Consider the following 27,134-nt stretch of genomic DNA (forward strand, 5'->3'; position numbering starts at 1 on the left):
TCAAATATTGCTTTGGTGCCCGTGAGTTTTCTTCAGAAACACTTTATTCTCCCACATCAGCCGGAGATCTTCAGCAAGATCGCTTCTGCCACTTTTACAGAGATAGCGAGCCAGGAGCTGCAGCTTGTCAGCCGATCTCGGCAGGTTTCTTTTCCAGAAGCACAGGACCTCATAGATCTGCTCGGTGAGATTATCAGGGCACTTCAATTTAATAAACTGAAGCGTGCTTCGGTGGAGAGGAAGGAAGAGTGCGAGGGACGAAGCGTTATCTTCTGACAGCTCTCCAGACAGCCAGTACAGCAAGCTGTCCCACAATGCCTCTGTTAGTCAAAATATGAACTCATAAAGATACTGATCTTTTTTTTAAAAAATGACAAATCACATTTCAAAAGGTTTTTTTTTAAGTTTATATTAAAAAAAACTTGAAGGAACTGAGGCCTATGACACAAGAAGCCAAATGAAGTGTTAGAAATAGGGTTGCCAGTAGGGTGGCCAGGTCTCTCTTTGCCACCGGCGGGAGGTTTTTGGGGCAGAGCCTGAGGAGAGTGGGGTTTGGGGAAGGGAGGGACTTCAATGCCATAGAGTCCAATTGCCAAAGCAGCCATTTTCTCCAGGTGAACTGATCTCTATCGGCTGGAGATCTGTTGTAATAGCAGGAGATCTCCAGCTACTACCTGGAGGTTGGCAACCCTAGTTGCCAGCTCTGGGTTGGAAAATAAGAAGAGCTGGTTTTTATACCCCACTTTTCTCTACTTTAAGGAGTCTCAAAGTGGCTTACAATTACAACGCCTTCCTCTCCCCACAACAGACATCTCCAGGTATTTCCTAATCTGGAGCTGGCAACTCCAATTAAGTCATGCCTTCCTGATGTTACTTTGAAGCTCAGAAGCAGCAACTGGGGTTTGCACACACAAGTTGTCTGCGTTAACATTTAGTTCTGGACAGACTCTGCAGTCCTAAACATGCTTACTGGGAATTTAATCCCATTGAACTCAATAGGACTTGCTTCCGGATAAACATGCAAAAAGCAAAATAAAAAAAGTTCTTACCTGATGAATCATTTGAGATTCTTTTTGTGCTTTGTGGGCGGTTGATAATCTTCTCTTTCTATAAGGGAAAAGAAATTCAATGTTTATTACTGAAGGAGGAAAAAATCAAACAACATTCAGTGTTGCATTTGTAAAACAAAATACTCCCAGACCTCCAAGGAATTCCTTCATCCAAGGAATGCAGGAGAGTGTAGCATGAGGTTCGAGGTTTGTGTGTCCCTAGATCTACAACCTGTCATATACTCACTTATCTATGGTGAGTTGAAAGTAGGCTCCATGCGATCAGCTTTCAAAAAGCTGGACTTGGTTTTTCTTTTCAGCCACAAGTGATCAACACATGAATGTGGGTGGGGGGGTAGTATAATTTTTTTAGTCAGCGTGGAATTTACAGGTAGGACTGGGAGTGCTATCCTAAGAACACTTTCCTGGGAGTAAGCTCTATTGAATCAAAAGGGGGTTTACCACCGAGTTGCTTAGGATTGTTCTCTGTAGTAGGTATTTGGCTGCAAACTTTATGTTATTCTGCTGGAGATTGTTTGTTTGTTCATTTTCAGGGGATTGTTCATACCTGTGACATTTTAGCCTTGGGGACTTCTGTGGTAAATGTACCTATGGTGTAGCTGCAACCAGATTTCTCTCCTAAAGTTTCAGCTGCAGATTACTTCCTGTCTGTTAACTGAAGGAGCTGACAGTAAAGCAAAGGGAGTCAGGACTTCTGAAGATAGTTTCGGAGGGTAGAAGGTGTTGGTCTTCAGTAGAAGAGTTAGATTTGAGTCCAGTAGCACATTAGAAACCAGCAAGGTTTTCATGGCATAAGCTTTCGAGAGTCAAAGCTCTCATCATTAGAAAGAAGTAGGAACAGAGATCCCCGAGTCCTTATATCCCATGCGGAAGGTGAAAGGGGTGTTGCAAAGAAAGGAGTATTATTGCAAATGTACAATATGGGACTTTTGAAGAATCCTCCACTAAGCAGGGTTGCTTTCTCCCTTCTCCCTGTACTATATTTGTTTTTTTAAAAGGATGGGTTTTTCTTCCTGCCTGAATCTAAAGCTAGCACCTTTTTGGATGCAATTGCTATGATTTGCTTAGCAAGAGTAAAAACTGCAAATAGCTGAAGCTAACTATAGTCATTAGAACTACTTCTAATACAGCTTTAGCATCTAAATCATCCCAAATGCTGGCGTATCTTGATATTGTTTGCTTTTGAAACCATTTTGGCTCCAGTGTGTTACTAGTACTCCGTGGACATCTATATATCTAATTCCCACAAGTGCCCTGAGCCTGCGGATAGCTAAATCCACAAATGGGGGCACGCTCATCCCCAACAGGTGTTTTTTCAAACTTGGGCTACTCCCCAACTTTGCAGAAATATCTGGGGGGAAAAAACAGGGGATTTAAGTTGCCCTGATTTTTTTTAAAAAGCATGGTCTTCAGGGTTGGGCAGGGGGTAGAAGGCCTCACTGCACTTGCCCAGAGCAGCACCAAATAAGTCAGAAATAGAGCAGGGCTGGGGCTAGGGTCACCAACCTCCAGGTACTAGCTGGAGACCTCCTGCTATTACAACAGAATTCCAGCCAACAAAGATCAGTTCACCTGGAGAAAATGGCCGCTTTGGCAATTGGACTCTAAGGCATTGAAGTCCCTCCCCTCCCCAAACCCCACTCTCCTCAGGCTCTGCCCCCAAAACCTCCCGCCGGTGGCAAAGAGGGACCTGATAACCCTAGCTGGGGCAGGGAGGAGGCCTGAAGCTGCTATGGGGGAAGGAGATGGAATTCCCTTCCCCGTGAGTTTCTTGGGCCCCCACTTGTTCAAATCATGATTCTGAAGAGGAACCACATCCAGATGTGAGCTAGAAGGAGCCTTCCTAAAAATCTAGACGTCTCAAAGCTTTCTCAAAATGCAGCCAGGAGAGGAGCTATGTGGCCAGAGAGCGAAATATGGACCCAGAATATTCTGTTCTGGTAAACCAACAACAGCAACAACTATGGAATTCACATTGTCCTGTAAGATCTTAACTGAGAAAATAGAAGGTGCAGTTTGAACCACCAGGGACACTAAAAAGCCGGGCTTTGAGATGGAGTCCTCCTGCCAGCTCATTGTTGGAGACTGGCACAATCAGTAAGTCTGCTTCACTGCTTAAGAGTGCAGCTCTTTGGCATTTGCTCTGGTTGCCAGGTCCCTCTTTGCCACTGGCAGGAGGTTTTTTGGGGCAGCACTTGAGGAGGGCGGGGTTGGGGGAGGGGAGGGACTTCAATGCCATATAGACCAATTGCCCAAGTGGCCATTTTCTCCAGGGGAACTGCTCTCTTTCGGCTGGAGATCAGTTGTAATAGCAGGAGATCTCCAGCTAGTACCTGGAGGTTTGCAACCCTATAGCATCTGCAGAGCAACATTAGCAGTCCTGGGAACTTTTCAAGGTTATGATCAAATCCAGGGATTTGATAGGGAAGGAGCCATGGTGGCAGCAGTAACAAGCCACAGGGATATAACAGGAAGTGTTGAGTTATGCCTTGAATAGTGGCCAGTTGGTAGAGTAGTTGCTAGACAAAAAAAAGGGACACACCTCCCCCCTTTAGTTTAATTGCACATCCAACAATTGCACATCCAGTATTACAGACTGCAGATCAAGCGCTAGCTTCTGAAACACACCTTGGGCAAGGTTAGAGCCAGTTTGCAAACTGGATCCTGGTGCTGGTAGTCTTGGGGCAGAAGAGGTCGCTCCATGTTCTTGGCTATGGCTTCTTTGCTCATTTTATAAAACAAGGCAGTGCCCTTGAAATGAGGGGAGCTGTAGTTGCCGTATTCATCCACTTCCTTGATTTGAAGGGCGAGCCTCGGCTTTCGTTGCGCATGAAAAATGAGCGTGTAGGCTTTTCCAAATGTCATCCCATCATCTGTATAAGACAGAAGGCAAAAAAAGTCATGTGACGGCAAGGCTTTGAGGCAACCTCCTCAATCTTTTGTTCATCGTTTATTTCTTAACATACCACTGCAACACCCAGGGCAGGATTTAGGTTTGATGAGGCCCTAAGCTTTTGAAGGTAATGGGGCCCTTTATATGTCCAGCTGTCCTTTGTCAACAACAAATTGTCGCTGTTTTTTATGTTGAATATATGCTATATGGTAATTTATGGACCTAATAGGTATCTAAAGCCATTTGCACATAACAAAATATGTATTTTATCAAAGTAATTGTTGAACTGAAATACAATTAAGAAGAAGTATATTAATAGTTAAATAAGTATTATTTCCTTAAAAAAATTTGGGGGGGGGGGCAAGAGAGTGGGGCCCTAAGCTATAGCTTGTTTTGCTTATATGTAAATCCGGCACTGGTAACGCCATGCCCAGGATGGTGAACAGCAATAAAATAACAGCGCATGTGTGTGAGTTCCTCTTAGAAAAATCACTGGCTGCGAAGGCAGAAATCAGAGAGCATTCCTGACCTTGAGTAACACAGCTCAGATAAAATTATTTGGGGATAACCCAACCAAAATTGAACTAGGCTAGTTTATCTCAACAGAAGCACTGACTTAGCTATATCATCGTTGTGGCTGTTGTTAATAATATTATTAATCATACTACTAATAAAGTGTTATTAACAACAACAATAGCATCATTGTCATCATCACGCATTCATGTGGGCCCTTCATATACATTACTTCATACGCATTATCTCAGTATAAGGTATATCAAAGGGGTGTGTATGTATATCATCATCTTATACTAGGGTTGCCAACCTCCCCAGGTGGTAGCTGGAGATCTCCCACTATTACAACTGATCTCTAGGTGACAGAGATCAGTTCACCTGGAGAAAATGGCCACTTTGGAAGGTAGACTCTATGGCATTATAACCCATTGGAGTCTCAGTCTGGGCTGGTGAGGCATGGTCCAGCCCGACTGAGTGATGTTTATGTCATATCCAGTCCTTGTAACAATTGAGTTTGACTCCCCTGGGCTAGCCTGATCTCATCAGATCTTGGAAGCTAAGCAGGGTCGGCTCTGGTTAGTACTTGGATGGGAAACCACCAAGGATTTCCACGGTTGATATGCAGAAGCAATCAATGGCAAACCACCTCTGAACACCTCTTGCCTTGAAAACTCTACAGGGTAGTCATTAGTCAGCTGTCACTTGCTGGCAAAAAAAAGAGACACAACAACAACAACAACAACAACAACAACAAAATCCACTCACCTGAAGCAAAAATGTTTCCACTGAACCTAAAGTGAACCTGTTCCCCTTCTCTGAGTCTAAACTGCTGAGAGGGTTCGGGAGGCCCTGAGTACCCTTCTTCCCTCAGGCTCTGCAGCTCAGGGTTCAGTTCCTTGGACAGGACCAGTAAGACAACTATCTTATAAGGATCTTCTTTGTTCTGATATAAGACCACATTTGCCATAGTGTTTTGGGTGTCCTCCTCCAGATGCTGAACAAACTGTGCCAGATGTGCATTGTCCATAACAGAGGATTGGCGGATGACAATAAACCTGCATTAAAGTATAGAAAGGGGCAGGAACTAGGTTTCGCTTTGGGTAACAAAAATATATTGCGTGACCTATGCATTAGTTATGAATCCATGCCATGTTGCCAAGAAAATAATTTCGGACCTATAACATAATAGATCAGTTTCCAAGTTTTATGAAAAATGGAATGTATTCTTTAACTATATAGTCAATAACTAATGATAGAATTTAAGCAATAAAAGTATTATTAGATATGAAAATATAAGTGGAATATAGAAGAGAGCTAGTTAAAGGTGGTAATAATTGTATTGTAATTATAAAGTAAATTCCAACATAATGTAATCATTTGTTTATGTTCGTATGTCCTCATGACTAGTTTGGATTTTTTTTAATGACCTATAACCATTTTAGTGCTGTGCAAGCTATATGAATGGTTTTATTTGCATTTAGCCATAGGCTATTACAAACATATCAAGGATACCACAAATACATAATAAAATATTAGATTAATAACAGACTGGATTAATAATAAATATACATAATAAAACTTTGCTAAATGGATGCATACAAAACAACAAAATAATAGCTAAAATTGTGGTGGTGTCCCAATCGGCCAATGGGACCTAGTGACCATTAAAATCAACTTGGAGGATCTACTCCCTTAGCAGCCATATTGGCCCTTATTGTGCAAGCTATATGATCCAGTTCATATGGAGATGGGTCACTATGTGATGAAAATTCTTCCTGGAATGTAAAACGTCATTCGTATACATAACTGAATGCTCCCCATGTTTTTAAAAAGCAGCAACCCTCCATGCATCTAGAAAAGTAGATAGCAAGGAGGAAGGAGGAAGGGTGGGCTATACTCTGCTTTCTGTATGTAGGATTTGTTTTTCATTGAGGAAAGTTCCAGAAATGATTACCATGGGATGAGCAGTTTGATGTGATGAGTTTCTGAGCCCTTGCCCATGAATTGCCAATTCACTCAATGTAAACTCAAAAGCAAAGCTTTCCAAAAGCCTTCTACATTTAGCTGATGATGTGATGCACCTGTACATATGAACCTGCCCTAAATATAGCAGCGTTGATTCAGAGCTGGTTAAAATGTTAAAAAGTGAGAAAACAAGATGGAGTGGCATGCACTTTTTCTTTCTACCCTTTACTGCCCGCCCCCCGAACATCTGAAGCGCAGTTCATAGATCTGATCTCAGGATAAACATTCCAAAAGCTTCCTGAACATTTCTTCACACTACTAACAGACTGTAGAATGAGTAGCTTCCTCGTCACCTATCCATTCAAACCCAACGTTTCCACCTGTTTGATTTCATCAGTCAAATATAGTCACACCTTTCTAAATGCTCACTGAGTTCAAATGACACAAGGCCGCTCCGTGCATTCCGCACAGTGACGTCATCCAGCAAAGTCCATCCCTCTTCTTTGCTTCTGTACCCCAGTAATTTTAGGGATTCATTGAGGTGCTCCCCATGTTTTCTTGGGGAGGCACTCATTGCCCTAGAGAATCACAAGATACAGACAAGATTTGAAAGTCTTAGGAGCACAGCTTTTTCTGCATTAATAGTCCTAATAACATTTCCCTCACAGTAAGCCCCATCGCATAGATCTGAGTAGGCCCTGCTTAGGACTGCTCTGTAAACATTTGCATTCCATTGTGTTCGCTTGAATACCCTTCCATAAACTATTGTTAAGGGATACGCTGTTTCTTTTAACAAATAGAAAGGACGGTCCTTTGAAGGCTCCTGTATCACTTGCTAGTTGGTAAGGAACTGTAGCTGTCTCCTTAATGACCATTAATGGATAGAAGTAGCGTCTTAGTGGTTAAGAGTGGTGGTTTGGAGCGGTGGACTCTGATCTGGAGAACTGGGTTTGATTCCCCTCTCCTACACATGAGCTGCGGACCCTAATCTGGTGAACTGGGCTGGTTTCTCCACTCCTACACATGAAGCCTGCTGGGTGACCTTGGGCTAGTCACACACTCTCTGTCCCACCTACCTCACAACGTGTCTGTTGTGGGGAGGGGAAGGGAAGGTGATTGTAAGTGGGTTGATTCTCCGTTAAGTGGTAGACAAAGTCGGCATATAAAAACCAACTCCTCCTTCTACCCCCTGGGTTGGATTCTATCACTACCTTCCAGTAAATGGCCTCCTATGACTTTCTTGTACTAAATCTTCCTTCAACGGAGAATGATTTTTCCTGATGGACAAAGGCTTCCTCTGATGGAGAACAGTGTTGAAAAAGTCAGTTGTAAGGTCCACTCCTTTGTATCTGGAACCACACCACAGACTAGGTGCTGCCGAAGAACTGATTATTTTAAAATTTAAAATTTGGCTAGAGAACAAAGAATTAGAATTTTGGAGCTGACTAGAAATGTTTATTAAGAGGTTTTGGGATGGCTTTCTAGGATCTTGGGGCACTGGATCTTTAGGATCTTGCCTATTGTTTTGTGGATAGCAATACTGCTTGCTTTCCACCAGCTCAACATTTATAATTGTAACTAAACCAATACTGGGGTGGATCCTACCCCTATCCAACCACTCCAACAAGCAAAGTTTAGAAGAAGAAGAGTTGGTTTTTTATATGCCAACTTTCTCTACCTTTTAAGGAGAATCAAACCAGCTTACAATCTCCTTCTCTTCCTCTCCCGACAACAGAGACCTTGTGAGGTAGGTGGGGCTGAGAGAATTCACAGAGAACTGTGACTAGCCCAAGGTCACCCAGCTGGCTTCATGTGTAGGAGTGGGGAAACCAACCTGGTTTGCCAGATTAGAGTCTACCGTTCATGCGGAGGAGCGGGGAATCAAACCCAGTTCTCCAGATTAGAGTCCACTGCTCTTAACCACGACACCACGCTGGCTCTCAGTTTCCATACAAACTAGAGATTCATTTGCCCCATTATGATGTTGCTGTGCTTTATTTTTACCCGTCCCAGCTCCCGATCTTTGGTGTGGAAATGGACAACATGAGGATGAATTGACAGGAGTGGGGCAGGGATACAAATGGGCAGTAACCCGTTTTTGACAGTAGTCTGATGTCAGGCAGAACAAGGAGTTCTTACCTCGGAATCAATGTCTGCAAAGATGGGTGAGGAATAGGAATGATACATAGTTTTCAGTTGGATAGAAAGGACTCTTTCTTACCGAAAATGATGCACGCTTGTAGCCCGGTGTAGAGAAGCGCTAGAAGCTCTTCCATGGTCTGTCTCATCTCCACCCCTCTTTTTTTCTGCATTTGGAGGACAGGGTAAAATAACCATGATTGATTTGTTGAACGGCTCGGCAGATGGATGCTGCAGATGGACCAGTGGGCTTGTCGATGCGACCGAATGATAAATGTCTTGCTTCATTTTTAATAGTGAAATTATTGATGGCTCGATGGGTTGGACCTGTGTGTAAAATATATTTTTTCACTCCGCGACAAAGCCCAATTGGCATAAATGGACATTTACAGAGTAACATCAACAGACAGTCCAAAGGAGCGAACAATCTAAAGTCCTGGCCAGCAAATAGTTCTGTTTGTAGTGCTCGGTTTCAAAAAGGTTTAGGCAAAGTGGGGAAAATTTCCAAGCCCACTCTGGAAAATATCCTGCTGCCACAGATATTATCACAGATACAAAGCCAAAGTGGTATAAATTATGCATGGTATGGAGAGAGTGGACCGGGAGAAGCTTTTCTCCTTTTCTCATAATACTAGAACGCGGGCAATTGGACTCTATGGCACTGAAGTCCCTCCCCTCCCCAAACCCCGCCCTCCTCAGGCTCCACTCCCAAAATCTCCAGGCATTTCCCAACCTGGAGCTGGAAACCCTAGCCATGGAGTCCAGTAGCCAAAGCAGCCATTTTCTCCAGGTGAACTGACATCTTTCGGCTGGAGATCAGTTGTAATAGCAGGCGATCTTCAGCTAGTACCTGGAGGCTGGCAACCCTATACTGATCCCAAGCATAAGTAACAATATGTGCAATTACAACATGTATTTTTTCAATGAAAACTGTGTTTAGTTTGACATTAGGTCTACAGGCTCTTTGACAAAATCTATGGACCTCTCCTGCAAATCAGGAGAATGTTTTCTAAACATTTCATGCTACAGTTCCCCAGCTACCTATGATTTAGGTCACCAACTGAGCTGACATATGTAGTGACTCAGTGTTGTGGCTACAGGCCATGACCCAATGTTCTGGCGGGCATGCTGGGGCTTCCCCATTCTCTTCTTTGAGCAGAGAAATGGCTTGAGTGTTCAAAAGGGAATCCTCCATCTGTGCTCAGAACACTCGCACTTCCCTTCACAGATATGGCAGATGGGACTACGTGCCCAAGGCTATCAGCAGCATGGAATTACTGGCAACTTCTGCTCACTTTGTCCTGCTTTCTGAATGAGTTACTCCCACTGTAGATCCAGTAATGCATGAATGTTCGCGACATTATCCAGTTTTTAAAATTAATGAATCACCCATTAAATAGTAGGGGTTTCTCCAGTTCCATTCATTAATTTTTGTTTGTTTGTTTTGGAATTTTTGTTCTTTGTAGCACCCCATTCTTCTTAATTCTGACCTACTTATTTATTTAAAACATTTAAACTTTCTAACAGAGCGGTTCCTCGCTGGAACAGGCTTCCTCGGGAGGAGGTAAGCTCTCCTTCCCTGGAGATTTTAAAGAAGAGGTTAGATGGCCATCTGTCAGCAATGCTGGTTCTATGACCTTAAGCAGTTGATGAGAGGGAGGGCATCTTGGCCATCTTCTGGGCATGGAGTAGGAATCACTGGGGGTGTGGGGGTGGAGGTAGTTGTGAATTTCCTGTATTGTGCAGGGGGTTGGACTAGATGACCCTGGCGGTCCCTTCCACCTCTATGATTCTATGATTTCGATCCCACTTTTCCAGTCTATTGGCTGCTGTTCTCTTCAAGCAGACTTATGGGGACAAACTAACTCGGAGAATTTCTAAAATTTTGGAACTGGAGTATGTACAATTTGTCATATCTCTCAGCTCCTGTATTTCATTTGTATCTCTCCGCCTCCTTCTGGTGCATTCATGTACACTGGTAAAACAATGCCAAACAAATCTTGATGCCATAGTGAATATGACTGCATCAAGATTCTTTTTGTGCAGTCTTTTAGTGATGGGTTCATGCATTCCTGTGCATTGATGAAATGCCACAACTCAAAAAAACCTTAATATGAAACCATACACATACAAGCCCATCAAGATTGCTTTTTTGTGGTGATTTATGAGCACACATGGACACATCAGTAATGCAGAGATGGGAAAAGATAAAGATGAAACGAAGGAATTGAATACTGGTAATGCAGAGGTGGGAACAGTAATTTAGAGGTGAGGAAAAATAAAATGAAATAAAGGAACTGACATTTTGGCAAAATATGCAGGTACACTTTGCAGTACATAATTTGGAAAGATAAATTTAACTGCTGCTAATTGTTTCCACTTTGGAAACAAGATCAAGTAAATCAGAACTCCAAAATCTGGGGAGAAATTTGTTCCAGTGCAAAAAGAGCCCGTTTGCAAATGAGCATTTAGGCTTAACTTGATTATATCTTTTAGCGTATCTTCAAAGCAGCCATTATATAATAAACTATGGATAGAGTTAACAGCCTTATCATTGTATGAAATTTGCATGACATTTGCGTGAAAATAATTTTAGCAGAATTCCTAGTTGTCTGCCACATAAATTTTGACCTTTGCTTCCAGTCCACTTAAACATGTCTTTTCCCCCCCTGAGATTTTGAGGTGAGATTTATGTGGATGACGCTGACCTCTAATCCTTTATATATAATGCAAGTAGAACTGTGGATGACCTGAACAGATGCACAGAGTAAGAAGCGCTAATAAACTGAAGCTCAGCCTAGATTAGATGGAGGCACTATGGTTGGGCTGTAGTAGCCCCGTGGAGCAGAGTGGTAAGCTGCAGTACAGCAGTCCAGGCTCTGTTCATGACCTGAGTTCGATCCCGACGGAAGTCGGTTTCAGGTAGCTGGCTCAAGGATGACTCAGCCTTCCATCCTTCTGAGGTTGATAAAATGAGTACCCAGCTTGCTGTGGCTAAAGTGTAGATGATTGGGGAAGGCAATGGCAAACCACCCCATAAAAACATAGTCTGACTAGGATACATCGCGATGTGATGTCACCCCATGGGTCAGTAATGACCTGGTGCTTGCCTTTACCTTTACTATGGTTGGGCAGCTCAACAGATAATGGTAGTATTCAATTGGATCGGTCTGGTGGTTTCACTTCTCTGGAAAGATCAAGTCCACGGCTTAGGGATTCTTCTGAATCTTTGAAAATGGAGGTTCGAGTGGCATGCATTATAAACAGCATCTTTCTTCAGCTTCATTTGGTGTGCTAAAGGAGAGATGATCTGGCCACAGCAATTAGAAACTTCACCTGGTTCAGAATATGGTGGCTCTTGACTGTGGTGCATGCACCATCATTCCAATACTGAAAGATCTTCACTGGCTTCCAAGATCTTCACTCTGTTCAAGGTGCTGCTTTTGACCTAAATAGTTTATGACTAGGATATTTAAAGGACTGCCTTCTCCCATATGAACCCGTCCTAGAGGTAAGACCATCCTTTCAGGCCATTTGCCCAGGTGTGTCCACCTTCAGGAGTAAGGTGCATACTTACTGGAGTGAGGACTTTTCTGTGGTGGAACTCCTTTGGAACTCCTGCCCTAGGATTGCTTGCCTGGCCCCAGCATTGTTACCATTTCAGTGCAAAGCCAAGTCTGCTGGGTTCATTCAAAATTTTAACAATAATCGATTTCAATGCTTTTTTAAAACTGCCGCTTTTATGTTGCTATTTTAGTGGTTGGGACTTTTTAAATTAATGCTGTAGATTTTTGATTGGCATTCTGTGGAAGATTGCTGTACTCTAAAGAGGTTGGTCCACTTTTCCTCCAGGAAGCATACAACCATTCAGGTTGCTTGTTATCATCATCATCACCTTTATTAGGCATTTATCACACCATAGTTATAAAACAAGATTACAAAAACCAAATAGTCTATATAAGATTTAAAATAACATTCGTGGTTTATGCATAGGTACTTTTACTCATGTTCACCTTCCCATCTGTCTCGGTTGTTCCTTGGAGTTATGCATGAGTTTTCCCTCCATTAGAGATGACCTCGCTGCCAGCCCTCACAAATCCTGGACCTTCCCGTTCCTCTGTTAACCCAATTCTTCCCTCCCCCCTGAGCTCAGCCAGGGTGAAATCTCCGTGCATAAGGCAAAGCGTGGGACATGCAAGCCTAGTTTTGCTTATAGCCAATTACAAAGCAGCATGTCCAGAGGCGGGGATTCAAATACTTCCTGCTTCCTCAGGGCTCTTTCTGAGCAGAAGAAAGGCTTTTTAAAACCAAGGCTTGGATTTATTCCCCCCTTCTTTTCAGATTGCTCCCTTTGTTGTTTTATGTTCTTAAAATGCTTTTTTATGCAGCGATTGGGTTTGGGGGGAGGGAACATTTCTCTCTCTACAGCCAATTACGAAGCAGCATTTCAAGGGGCAGGGATTCAAATACTTACTGATTTGAGCTTGGATACTGCTGTTGCGTAGACTCCCAACAGAAAAGTGTGGGTCCAGCGAGCAACAAATCTCAGGTAAAACTCCCATGCTTAAACAACCCTAGTTAGTAACATTATCTAGGAGCGCATACAAGCAGTTCGCGCATCCTTGATACAGCTAGCAGGTATCTGGCTACTTGTTGAGTAATAAACGAATTTCTGTCTAATAAAAGATAGTCGACAACAAACGTCTGATATAAACATTCCTCAGCCTCACGTAAAACTTACAGTGCAGTAAGACATGAATTAAGTGTTCAGGTACCCCATCCATGCATGGACAACACCTGTCACTGAGAGGAATTCTCTTATATCTATCATATAAAATGTCTGATGGAAGAATATTCAACCTGACAAGCATAAACGCTCTGCGGACATCAGGTGATTCCAAATGAGCAGGTTGCTTGTCTTAAATGACTACTCAGCATTCTGCGGTAAGTGAAACGCCTTTATAATTGTTTCCTGAGCTTTTGCTGCCACCCAGGGATGAAATGAACGTCAGCTTTTGATTTCCAGAATTCTTTAACTGCTGTTCAAAGTTGCTGCAGCCTGCAGGGGCTAGTGAAATGCTTTTATCCATACAAGAAGCCCTTTCTAGCAGTCTTAAAGATCTGGTTAAGACATGGACCAGGATTTAAAGAGCAACCCAACGAGTTGCACAAACATTGATGATTGTGTTTCTCAAAGAGCAGCCACATGGCAAACTTCTTTTCAAGGGTCAATGCAGATGTTTGAGATGGGCGGAAAACTGATTCATTGCTGGACTTTTGTGTTCTCATCTTCTTCCCCTCCTATTCGTATGGGGCTTGTCAAGATTGAAGACAGAAGCCTTCCACCAACTCATTATTTGTGAGTTATTACTGTATTTGTGTTATTATTATCTGAATGCAAGCACTGTAATAAGCGGAGGTTCGTTTCTAATTTTAATGCTGGTTAAGGATCCCAGTTACTGGGAAGGATACTCACCTTATAATTTGGACATCAAGATGAATTTGCATTACATTGAATGCTGTGAATTGCTAGAACAAATGTTTGCCTCTGTAGTCAGTCTTATCGACATGTCTACGCAATAATGATACTTTCCCCTCCATTATAATTCTAGAGTTGCCAACCTCCAGGTGGTGGCTGGAGATCTGCTATTACAACTGATCTCCAGGTGACAGAGATCAGTTCCCCTGGAGAAAATGGTTGCTTTGGCAATAAGACTCTATGGCATTGAAGTCCCTCCCCTCTCTAAACCCCGCCCTCCTCAGGCTCCACCCCCAAAATCTCCAGGTATTTCCCAATCTGGAGCAGGCAACCCTATATAATTCCCATGGATGATGTCAAATATCTTTCAAGATTACCTTTAAATGCATTGTAATGCAAGAACTGAAAGTTGACGGTGGGAAGTCAAATGAAATTCTGGGATCCATACTTAGTTTCCGTGACAGGCCTTTCCTTGGAACGGTGAGTGTTTCCAGCTTTAAGCATGAAACCACAGAAAAGGTACCAAGCTGGCTGGTCTTGATCTCAGCAAAAGTCCCCTACATGAAGCAATAGAATGAAAGTTGCTGTAACAATGATCCAATACAAAAAATAAATTATGCATTTTGTGTATCCGTTTGGGATTCTGGTTAATGGACGATAACTTACTGGAAGAGTTAGTGGAATGGTGGAGGAGTGTTGGGGAATAAAAATGAAAGATTGGGGGACATTCTGCTCCTTACATTGTCTCTGTGTGTAAAGTGCCGTCAAATCGCAGCTGACTTATAGTGACCCCTGGTGGGGTTTTCAAAGCAAGTGATTAAGCAGAGGTGGTTTGCCGTTGCTTTCCTCTGCAGAGTTTTCCTTGGAGGTCTCCCTTCCAAATACTGACTCAGCTTAGCTTTCGAGATCTGACGAGATCAGGCTATACCATTCCACATCCCCACTCATTACATTAACCATATAGAAAGAACTTAAACAGCATTTCCATTGTATCTTTCCACACCATTACTGTAAAACATAGTATGATTCATGGTTTCTCTTGGTTGTATGAAGAGTTTCTGTACCGGTACTGAATTTTCTGGCACTGACATGGAAACTCTCCATGTGATTTTTAAGAACCATGTGATGAAGGAAGATGTAGGAAGATATACATTATGGATATATCATGGATTTGCTGTTCCATGCAGGCTCTATAAGAACATAAGAAAGGCCATGCTGGATCAGATCAAGGTCTATCAAGTCCAGCAGTCTGTTCACACAGTGGCCAACCAGGTGCCTCTAGGAAGCCCACAAACAAGACGACTGCAGCAGCATTGTCCTGCCTGTGTTACAAAGCACCTAATGTAATAGGCATGCTCCTCTGATCCTGGAGAGAATAGGTGGGCATCATGAATAACCCTCTTCTCCATGAACATGTCCACTCCCCTCTTAAAGCCTTCCACATTGACAGCCCTCACCACATCCTGGGGCAGGGAGTTCCACAATTTAACTATGTGTTGTGTGAAGAAATACTTCCTTTTATCTGTTTTGAATCTCTTACCCTCCAGCTTCAGCAGATGACCCCGCATTCTAGCATTATGAGAGAGGGAGAAGAGCTTTTCCCTATCCACTCTCTCCATACCATGCATAATTGTATAGACCTCTATCATGTCTCCCCTTAACTGCCTTCTTTCCAAGCTGAACGCCCTATGCGTTTTAAGTGTTCCTCATAGGGCAGTGGCTCTAGCTCCCTGAATGCTGTGAATTGCTGGAACAATTCTATGTGGTACAACCGTCACACTGTAGTTCAGGGGATGCAACAACTCTGATCCAAAGTCTCCCCCAACTTCATGCAAATCTCTCACACTTAGCACTGGTCCTAAACTTTTTTTGTAGCAGGCAAACGTTTACCAACCTTGGGGTTTCCTTGGTGCCCTTCCAAAGAAACAGGAGCTAAATAACTCGATGGAAAGTTCATGTCAGTCAGCTTCACCATAATTTCTTTGTACATTCCTCGGTAACGTGAATTAAATGGGATTGCAATGGTGACTGGAGGAATAACGGTTGGCCCATCTCGCGGGAACTCGACACTGATGACGTTGCTGACCAGTTCTTCGGCATCATCTACCACCAGGGAACTTAAATCATTGATGACCCTGACCCCTAAGTTCTCTAGAATGGCACGTGGGGCTGTAATGCAACAGGCTACTTCAGGCTCACTAATGCCATTCCCCTCCACAAGAAATCTGCAGACAAAAAACATAACATTGTCCATATTCTCAGTGGATGGGGTGAGCTAGTAATTTAAAAATGCAAACCCAATGACCCACTTTTGTAAAGAGAGTGATGAAGAATACATTCTATTAGGGATGTGCAAGAAAGAAAGAAAGAAAGAAAGAAAGAAAGAAAGAAAGAAAGAAAGAAAAGAAAGAAAGAAAAGAAAGAAAGAAAGAAAGAAAGAAAGAAAGAAAGAAAGAAAGAAAGAAAGAAAGAAAGAAAGAAAGAAAGAAAGAAAGAAAGAAAGAAAGAAAGAAAGAAATTCAGATTTGGGTATATTCAAAGTTTCCGGGATTCTTGAATTTTCCCAAATATCCATATCAGTATGGGTCTCCCCCCCATTTTTCTTTTGGGAACCCCCCCCCCCCCCAATTGGCTCCAGAATAGTCTATGGGGAATTTTATTGGGGCTTGAGGGGGGATGTTCCAAATTTGCAGCATAGCTACTGGTGACTCTCCTTAGAGGAACCCCCAAGTTTGGTAAAGATTTACTTATTCTTCTAACACTCTTTGAGTATGGAATATTATTTTAAGCTGTCAATGGTCTGTGGTGGTCTGTTTTAATGATCTTTGCTTTTATGCCGTGGTGGGTTTTTAATGCTGGATTTTAATTAACATCTTTCGATGTTTTGATTTTATTACTTTCGTTTCATAAACCACCTCGGGCATGTTCTTGGAGAGGCAGCATAATTTTTTTCTAAGCAAACCAATAATAAAGTCCTGTCCAAAATGCCCCAGGGTGTATGTAAAATGCCATCTCTCAGGTCTTCCCCTAAGAGATGCATGTTAAGGCACAGCTCCATAACTAGGGAGGGGAGGGACTTGAATGCCATAGAGTCCAATTGCCAAAGCGGCCATTTTCTCCAAGGGAACTGACCTCTATCGGCTGAAGATCACTTGTAATAGCGGGAGATCTCCAGTCACCACCTGGAGGTTGGCAACCCTACTTGACTATATATTTTGGACAGAGGGGTGGCATATGATTAGGGTTACCAGGTCCTCCCTCTCCACCAGTACAAGGTTTTTGGGGGCAGGGGCGAGAGGTCGCGCACCCGTCACTGCTGGGTTTTGTCCCGAATTGCCACATCTCGAAGGGGCCCTTTACCACTGGAGTTCGAGTGGTAAAGGGCCCCTTCGTGATGCGGCGCTTCTGGGACTAAACTCGGCAGTGATGTAAGCACACTGTGCGCAGCTGCTGCTCCAAGCAGGCTGCTGGATTGATGGACAATTGCCTGCCGGTTCCAGCAACCGGGCAACCTTACACAGGGTATATATATATATATTGTAAAATAAAATTCATTTGCTCTTACTCTTTCATCATCCAGTCACTTTGACTGTCCTCTTCCTCCGACTTCCCAGCGAACAGGTTAGCGGTATTGGATGGATCAATGTCTTCTAACCCTGTAGATCCAAATTCGCCTTCTTGATTGCTTTGGCCATTTCTATTACTTTTCTCCTTTGGGTTGACATCTTTCTGCCTCCTGCTTCGTTTGGCTTTCCGCCTGCGCTTCCCATTTTCTGCCTGCTTTGGGGCTTCCTTGCTCTCCACCTGTTTTTCTAGATCGGGAAGCTGCCCAAGAGGTTGTACTTGGATATCTCCCAGCATTCTGGATGAAGTTACAGCTTTGTCATCGTTTCCTGGAATGTCTTCCAAATCTATGCTTTCTGAAGGTTTCTTACTTGAAGATCTCACTGTATGAGCGACTTTTCTATTGTCCTTGTTTGAGACCATAATGGATTCCTCTGGTTTGCTCTGAGCTTCGTTTTCTGTGAATGATGGATATTTTTGATCAGGACCAGATATTTTTTCATTTAGGGATGTTACAGTTTCAATTTCCATGGCTTCATTTCCTGTTAGCTGGGCTCTGTTTGCCTCTTCTTGTGTTGAGGAAGGGCCAGGGAATGGCTGGCTTACACATGGCAATATTTGCGCATCTCCGAATGTCTCTTTTTCATCTTCCTGCTCAGCCTTCCCAGATATACATGGGAGAAGCTGAACTTTCTCCGCTGTTTTATAGTTCATTTTAAAAAGTTTATCTTGTGCCTCTCCAAGGCGTCTGAGAGTATGCAATATGTTCTTCCTTAATTCCAGAAGCCAATCTGGGAGGCTGCTCCCCTCTGAAGAAGAAGCAAATAAAGAGAGATTCCTTTTTAAACATTTTTTAATGGTGCTTGACAAAAGATCGTGATATCCTTGAGCCATAGGATGTTACAATATAGCTAGAAATAGGGTTGCCAACCTCCAGGTATCAGCTGGAGATCTCCTGCCATTACTACTGATCTCCAGCCAATAGAGATCAGTTCACCTGGAGAAAATGGCCACTTTGGCCATTGAACTCTATGGCATTGACGTCCCGCCCCAAACCTTGCCCTCCTCAGGCTCCTCCTCTAAAACCTCCCACTGGTGGTGAAGAGGGACCTGGCAACCCTAGCTAGAAATGAAGAATTTCACCAAGTCAATCAAATGTAGCAAAAACTGGCTAACATAAAGTGTATTATTGATATGATAGACTCACATTTTTTATATAACTTGTAATATTAAAAATTGGGCAGCCCAATCCAAAGTGGGGAGAAGATAGTCAATGGCCAGGAACAGCACAGCTGCACCGCCTCCTGAAAAGCTTTCCAGCAGGTAAACACAGGCAAAAAAAAAAAAAAAAAAAAAAAAACCAGGAAAATTAAATACCAATGAAACTTCTCCGTGGAGTTTTATGGGGCTATGCCAGCTATTTTGCTGGCATAGCTCCGTTGCATTGCAAAGGGGTGTTCATGGGCCGAAAGGGGTTTGGAGACTGACTAATGTCAGCTCCACCCCTGGAAACGCCCTGAGAATGCCCCCCGGACACTGGAGTGGCTTTTTACTCTGGGACAATGCTGCCAAGGAGGCAGTGCTGGCACCCAAGGCCCAAGCTTATGTGCCGTTCCTGGGGGCCGGCATAAGTTGGTTTGCGCTGGCATCTGGACCAAGTGGCACAGATGCCAGCTTAGGGGTCACACCAGCTCCTATGCTGCTCTAGCCCCCCCCCCTTAGGATTGCATTGGTTAATCTTTCAGGGCATGGGCAAATCTCTTAGTTGAGTCAGCACATGCTGAAAAGGGAATTTTTTCTATGTAGTTATTTATGCAAGAGGAATTTGGCGTGATTTAATCTATTGTTTAAAAAATTCTTATCATACCAAGTTAGGGTTGCCAGGTCCTACCTCTCCTCCACCGGAAGACTTTTAAGGCACAGCTCGGGATCGCGCGGCAATGCGTGGACACGCCAACACGTCCACTCATTGGCCTATAAGGCCCCTCGCAAAGCTGGAAGTGACCTGCAGAGGCGGGTATGCGCGTGCACGTTTGCCCGCCGACCATCAGCTGGTCGGCGGGCAAAGGGGCAAATTGCCGGGGGTTTGTCCGCCACCACCAGGCACCTGGCAACCCTATACCAAGTATTTATGGCAAGTGCAAGCTTGCTGTCTCAGATTTTAGCAATTTGCATTTTTGGAGCTAAAATTAACAAGGTTATTAATTCCTGAAAAATCTTTGGGTCATATTCTGTATGCCCCAAGATAATTACACTTTGAGAACTCAGTATTTTCTATGCTTTTCCTCTCTTGGGCAATTCGTCATTCATAGCTTAGGTGAAGAAGCAAGGAGGCAGTTGCATGTGTATGATCATATCATGCTGTTTTACGCCAAATCAGACCAATTGGCGGCGTTGCCAACCTCCAAGTACTAGCTGGAGGTCTCCTGCTATTACAACTGATCTCCAGCCAACAGAGAGCAATTCACCCAGAGAAAATGGCCGCTTTGAATGCAACAATTGTTACTAGATTTATATATGCAGCAGGAAAATGGGGTGGAGTTCTGAGGTGGCAGAGCAGACTGTACCAGTTCAGACTGCTGGCGGACTATACAGTTTTAATGCTTTCCCATGTAAAATAACTTTCTGCAAACAGACAGCTAGCACTGCAGGGAGGAAGCTGAGATAGATCATTTCTCCCTGCAGGAGTAAGTTTCTATATGCTTTTTAAATGTGGCGGAGCATTTTAGAATGGTACCTTCTACTTTCAATCTGAAGTGATAGGATCCAATTTCTTACCTTAGCCTAGGGTTGCCAACCTCCAGGTGCTGGGGGAGAAAAAGGCACCTCTATACTAATACCAAAGGTTAGGAAAATAGTATAGGAATACTGGAATACTGCAATGACTAGGGTTGCCACCTCTTACTGATACTCTTGTGGAACCAGACTGGAAAATACCTCGCTTTATCTGACAGCTGATTTCAAAGCCCTTTGAACAATTCCAGCATGTATTAGAGCTCTGCAAACAAACTAACATGAGTGGGGTTACTAATTTTATCTTAAATAGAAAACCTGCAAGAGACAGAGAGAGACTTGCAAAAGGTCACCCGGTGAGATGCACAGTTACCTCAAATTTGGCATTTACAATACATGTGCAGGCATTTTGCTAGGGCCGCTGTAAAGAATCTTACAAAAAGCAGGGTAATTTAGGCCAAGCTCTCTGCTTAGGATTGCCAACCTCCAGGTGGCACCTGGAGATCTCCTGCTATTACAGTTGATCTCCAGACAACCAAGATCAATTCACCTGGAGAAAATGGCTGCTTTGGAGGGTGGACTCTATGGCATTATATCCTATCCTGCTGAGGTCCTTCCTCGCCCCAAACCCCACCCTCCTCAGGCTCCACCCCCCAAATTCCCAGGTATTTCCAAACCAGAACTGGCAACCTTACCTCTGCAGCTTCTCAGCTGAACACTCATTTAATACTCTGTCCTCCTGTTTCAGACCAGTTGCCATTAACAATTTAGCTTCTGTGCGGCCATTATGCTATAATTCATTAAGGTATCAAACATTTGGGCAGAGAGTAGGGTTGCCAACCTCCAGGTAGTTGCTAGAGATCTTCCACTATTACAACTGATCTCCAGGTGACAGAGATCAGTTCACCTGGAGAAAATGGCTGCTTTGGCAATTGGACTCTATGGCCTTGAAGTCCCTCCCCTCCCCAAACCCCGCCCCTCCCCAGAAACCTCCCGCCAGTGGCAAAGAGGGACCTGGCAACCCTAGCAGAGAGGAAACGGCACAGATGAAATCTATTAATCCTGAGTCTTCCCACTGGCATTTATTGGACTGGGCTGAAGGTTTGTGGCCATGCTGTCTTAAGTCTAGGGTTCCCAAATCAAAACTGGGAAATTCCTGGAGATCTGCGAGTGGTGAATGTAGATAGCAGAGTTTGGGGAGAGGGGGGAGCTCAGCAGGGATATGATGCCACAGTGCCTGCCCTCCAAAGCTTCCATTTTCTCCAGGGGAATTGATTTCTGTAGCCTGGAAATTGGTCATAATTTCGGGAAGATCTCCAGGCGCCACTTGGAAGTTCTTAAGTCAATCCCAGCTAACACAGGCTTGCAAAAATTGAAATCCAAAAAACGATGCTCAGCCCAGTCGACTAGGGTTCATACATTTATTTGGACATATGAGTCCTAGATCAACATTGGGAATTTGCAATATTGCAGTCCGCAGATTGCATTGTGCAATTTGAATCACATGAGGAGCATTTACACATCTGATGAAGACATTGCGAAACAGGACAAGTTTACCAAAATCCTGTCGTGTTTTACTTAATGCCTCGCCATTTCTACCACTATGGTGGCCTTTTGGCACTGGATTATGAAAGTGTTGGCGACGATTTAGCTCCTTGATATATTTTTGTATCTTTTTGATATATATATTATTGTGTACGTATCCTTGCTGGCTCATACAATAGTCTATCATATCTTATTTTTATTTATTGTGTATATTTTGGCCTGCACTGCTGTGAATTTGTTAGCCTCCAGGTGGTGGCTAGAGATCTCCTGGGATTACAATTGATTTCCAGGTGATAGAGATCAGTTCACCTGGAGAAAATGGCTGCTTTGGAACATGGACTCTAAGGCATTATACAACATTGAAGTCCCTCCTCTCCCCAAACCCCACCCTTCTCAGGCTCCGCCCCCCAAATCTCCAGGTATTTCTCAACCAGGAGCTGGCAACCCTACAGTCTACAGGTATGGTAGCCTATACACTTGCTGTCTCTGCTGCCTTGACTGTGTTTGTTAAGAACCTCAATGGTGCCAATCCACCATTGTAGGTGGGCTTTGTTCCTACAAGGATCGCAGGCCCAAGCAAAATCAAATTGCAAACCAACAGGTAAAGGATAAAAGGCAGACTATTTTCTTCAGTATGCTGAAGTACATATTGTTCTGCATGTTGCTATAGCACTTTATCCCAGTTAATTATATGGTTCTTTGAGTATGAAATGAACCTGCTGGTGTGATGGTGTTTTGCTAGTACAGCAGTGTGACTGTGGCTGAATCTTGGTCTGCTGTAATTCAGAATACCAATCACGGTTTCCAATTACACTGTGCTTAATGAAATGTGAACCACTTCAACAAGTGAGGGTTCAAATTATCTTGTGTACATTTCTATGAAACATACTAGGAAAGAGCCTGTAACTCTAGGGTTGCCAAGCTCCAGGTGGTGGTTGGAGATCTGCTATTACAGCTGATCTCCAGATGACAGAGATCAGTTCATCTGGAGAACATGGCCACTTTGGAAGGTGGACTCTATGGCATTATACTCCTTTATACTCCCCACCCCAAACCCCATCCTCCTCAGGCTCCACCCCCAAAATCTCCAGGTATTTCCCAACCCAGAGCTGGTAACCCTACATAACTCTGACTGATGGTAATCCTAGACTTGGTCTCCCCATGTGCATTTCATCATCAGCCCTTTGTTATGAGTTTGGTCTTAGCTTAATAGAAGCTTGTGCCTGGGTACATGCCTTTAATTATTGGTTTCATCTATTTTTTGAACCCCGGAGGATAGCTTCATAAGCTTAACCCTCAAGAATTCTTATAAGTGGCTCTCTGGCTCCAGCATTTTGAACATAAGCTATCACTTGTAAATTTGAAGGTGGAACACATGAACACACATGAAGCTGCCTTATACTGAATCAGATTCTTGGTCCATCAAAGTCAGTATTGTCTACTCAGACCGGCAGCAGCTCTCCAGGGTCTCAGGCGGAGGTCTTTCATATCTCCTACTTGTCTAGTCCCTTTAACTGGAGATGTCGGGGATTGAACCTGGGACCTTCTGCATGCCAAGCTGATGCTCCACCACTGAGCCACAGCCCCTGCCAAACATTATACAAGATTAAGTATAATGCAGCCTGTATAGACAGAACATGCTGTCATTTCCTTTGAGAATACTGGAATCCATCCAATAAAGAGAGGCGTTTGTCAATTGGAGGGGGAAAAACCCTGGGAAAAGACTGTGCTTATGGATCTTCCAACCCAACAAAAGGTAATACCGCCCAGCTTGTCTTCTATTCACTATTTACCTAGTTCACCAGCTAAAACAAATCTTCAGAATTGTTCAGTACAACAATTGTTGTTTTTCCCTCTGCTCTCAACTGTCTAATGGATCTACGTGTTCCATCTAGTGGTGGAAAGAGATTTGATCCGGTGGATTTTGTCTTTTCAATGGGATGCTTCCGTGTTATTTTTTTCTTCTTCCTCCCAGAAGGCTAAGGGGGCACCCTGACGCCAACACCGTTATAAATCTGCTCAGCGTCTCACACAGGATGCTTGCAAAACAAAATGCTGGAGAACACAAAAGCCTACACATTGTTCAATGTCATTTTGGTTGTGCCTAAGAAAAGGCACTGCATGATTTTTGTGCTTGGGTTTAGCTTCTCAAGGGCACTTGACTATCACCCTACTGTTTTGGAAGCCTAACTATAACATTGGGCTGTTTAGCTTGGAAAGAAGGCAGTTAAGGGGAGATAGGATAGAGGTTATTCCTCCAGTCACCATTGCAATCCCATTTAATTCACGTTACCGAGGAATGTACAAAGAAATTATGGTGAAGCTGACTGACATGAACTTTCCGTCGAGTTATTTAGCTCCTGTTTTTTTGGAAGGGCACCAAGGAAACCCCAAGGTTGGTAAATGTTCACCTGCTACAAAAAAAGTTTAGGACCAGTGCTAAGTGTGAGAGATTTGCATGAAGTTGGGGGAGACTTTGGATCAGAGTTGTTGCATCCCCTGAACTACAGTGTGACGGTTGTACCACATAGAATTGTTCCAGCAATTCACAGCATTCAGGGAGCTAGAGCCACTGCCCTATGAGGAACACTTAAAACGCATAGGGCGTTCAGCTTGGAAAGAAGGCAGTTAAGGGGAGACATGATAGAGGTCTATACAATTATGCATGGTATGGAGAGAGTGGACAGGGAGAAGCTTTTCTTCCTCTCTCATAATGCTAGAATGCGGGGTCATCTGCTGAAGCTGGAGGGTAAGAGATTCAAAACAGATAAAAGGAAGTATTTCTTCACACAACACATAGTTAAATTGTGGAACTCCCTGCCCCAGGATGTGGTGAGGGCTGCCAACTTGGAAGGCTTTAAGAGGGGGGTGGACATGTTCATGGAGGAGAGGGCTATTCATGGCTACTAGCTAAAATGGATACTAGTCATAATGCATAACTATTCTCTCCAGGATCAGAGGAGCACACCTAATATATTAGGTGCTGTGGAACACAGGCAGGATAATGTTGCTGCAGTTGTCTTGTTTGTAGGCTTCCTAGAGGCACCTGGTTGTCCACTTCGTGTGCAGACTGATAGACTTGATGGACCTTGGTCTGATCCAGCATGGCCTTTCTTGTGTTCTTATTGTTAGATTTGAGTCCAGTGGCAGCTAGAGACCAACAAGATTATAGTAGTAGAAAAGGGCAAGAGTCCAGTAGCACCTTAAAGACTAACAAAAATATTTTCTGGTCGGGTATGAGCTTTCGTGAGCCACAGCTCACTTCTTCAGATACAGCTAGAAGTGAGCTGAAGAAGTGAGCTGTGGCTCACGAAAGCTCATACCCTACCAGAAAATATTTTTGTTAGTCTTTAAGGTGCTACTGGACTCTTGCCTTTTTCTACTACTGCAGACAGACTAACACGGCTACCCACTGTGAATTAAGATTATCATGGTATAAGTCAGGGACAAAGAGAGCTGTTCTATCGAAAGGGATAGCAGAAAATCTAAAGTTACAGATACAATGTGGTTGATAGCAAGATAAGCTTTGCCCCTCTACAAAGAAACTTACCAAAGTTATGAGGGGCTGCCTTAGATTGAATGGTTCATCCATCTCACCACATTGTCTTATAGCAGCTCGCTCAGATCTTGGGCAAAGGTCCTCACCAGCCCTTTTATCATTCTAGCAGAAGATGGACAATTGAGCCTGCTCCTAGTTGCGTTGCCCATCCTGAGGTCTGTATCTGCCCTGTGGCGCAGAGTGGAAAGCTGCAGTACTGGAAGAACTACACATCTTGTGTGGACATGTCCAGAGAAACTTGTATGTACCATTTCCCAGCCATCCATCACATTCCTGCAAGGCCAGAAACAGACCTCAGGATTGGCAACACAACTAGGAGCGACTGAAAGCTGCAAGTAATAGCACTCGGAAAGCAAGCAGTAAACAATTGCAAAATAATATCTTAAATGAGGATTGGTCCTTAGTGTTCAAGGACGCAAATTGTAAATTTTCATCTCGCTTCTTCCAGATACCCTTCAACAAAACTTTCTCCTTGCCAGACTATTTCTGCTGGTTAGAAATTCGTAAGTTCAGACGAGCTTACTTATTGGCGAGATGTAATGCCCTAAACTCAGCTGAGACACAAGGGCGATATGATAAAATTATTGCAGAAGTACGTAAGTGTCCATTTTGTCCGGATCAAATAGACTCCCTAGCCCACATTGTTTAGCATGTCCATAAAACAATATTGCACAAAATAAATATATCACTTCCAGGATAAAACAGCTAAAGACACTTTCTGAGAAGTGGATACTGCGTTATCTGCTGTCAAATAGATCGGTCAATTGCGTGAGAGATGTGGCAACTTTTCTCTTTATAGTGTCAAGGAAAAATTAAATTTCATTCCCCCTTTTTAAAGTGTGAAGTGGTTGATGGATAGCCAGTGGCTGTTAAATATAGGGAAAGGAAATACAAATTCATCATTAAAATATATATCTAATAATATGTAAGAAAGACCATACAGTCCAGAGACACATAAAAGATGACAAGTGACCCAGAGTGGAGCAGTCAAGGGTCATTCTGTGGTCAGCATACCCCATCATCTTTTTTATCTTTCATGATGTTAGCAGCAAATCTTGCCATTTGGAAAGTAATGACCTTGTCTCTATCTTCCAGTCATATAGCTAATTTCTCCTGATCTGACCTTCCTGGGAAGCGGGATATTATGGCCCGCAAAAATCTATTATGTTCAACCTCATATCTTGGCCATTGGAATATGACGTGGGATAGATCCTCAATAGACTTTTGATCACAGGAGCAGACTAAATAAAAGCTCAAAAGAAAGGCTGAGAACCAGTTACACCCAACGTGCATATTTCAATATAAACATGGATGCTGCTTCCACATGAAATTGATAATGTGTGTATTTAAGAAGGGACACTGCCCACTACATATTAAACATACTCTTGGGTTACAAATTCACCTTCACTTGCCTTTACTTGGAATCTGTTGCCAGCCGTTCTCCTGAAGCGTATTCAGCAAGTGACGGGTGTCTTGGAGAATCTTCGTTGTGCTCTTCAGTTGTAGGCAGAGGGCTTTGATGAGGTCCAGAAAGAGAGGAGTCAGCTTGAGAGTATACTCGACTATCTTATCATTGTCTCGATGGTCACTTTGGAGAAGCACCTCTCTTAACGTTAGGTTTCGTTTCCAGATCTGTTCCAGTATTTGGTCTGCATTCTCCACAACGGCTTCCAT

At 43.3% G+C, this 27,134-nt stretch overlaps 1 protein-coding gene across 1 annotated transcript; it reads right to left on the reverse strand.

Moving 5' to 3' along the window:
* Nucleotides 1-27,134, reverse strand: DTHD1 (death domain containing 1). Its single transcript, XM_056855101.1, has 10 exons — nucleotides 26,879-27,134; nucleotides 17,625-18,432; nucleotides 15,954-16,284; nucleotides 14,437-14,616; nucleotides 8,663-8,907; nucleotides 6,855-7,019; nucleotides 5,242-5,531; nucleotides 3,699-3,943; nucleotides 1,050-1,107; nucleotides 1-320 (listed from the first exon to the last, which is right to left on the reverse strand). Exons 1-10 carry the CDS (start codon nucleotides 27,132-27,134, stop codon nucleotides 1-3), a joined length of 2,898 nt encoding a protein of 965 aa, XP_056711079.1.

This window comes from Euleptes europaea, chromosome 9 (genome assembly GCF_029931775.1).
Source record: "Euleptes europaea isolate rEulEur1 chromosome 9, rEulEur1.hap1, whole genome shotgun sequence".
Taxonomy (NCBI): Eukaryota; Metazoa; Chordata; class Lepidosauria; order Squamata; family Sphaerodactylidae; genus Euleptes; species Euleptes europaea.

What these genes read in the sequence shown, in the direction of transcription:
- DTHD1 (XM_056855101.1), bottom strand. Translation starts at nt 27,134, where the DNA reads ATGGAAGCCGTTGTGGAGAATGCAGACCAAATACTGGAACAGATCTGG. An exon ending in TGGAAACATTTTTGCTTCAG is followed by an intron (nt 3,944 to 5,241) that starts GTGAGTGGATTT and finishes TGTCTTATACAG; the next exon opens with ATGATGGGATGACATTTGGA. An exon ending in AATCTCAAATGATTCATCAG is followed by an intron (nt 321 to 1,049) that starts GTAAGAACTTTT and finishes TTTGACTAACAG; the next exon opens with AGGCATTGTGGGACAGCTTG.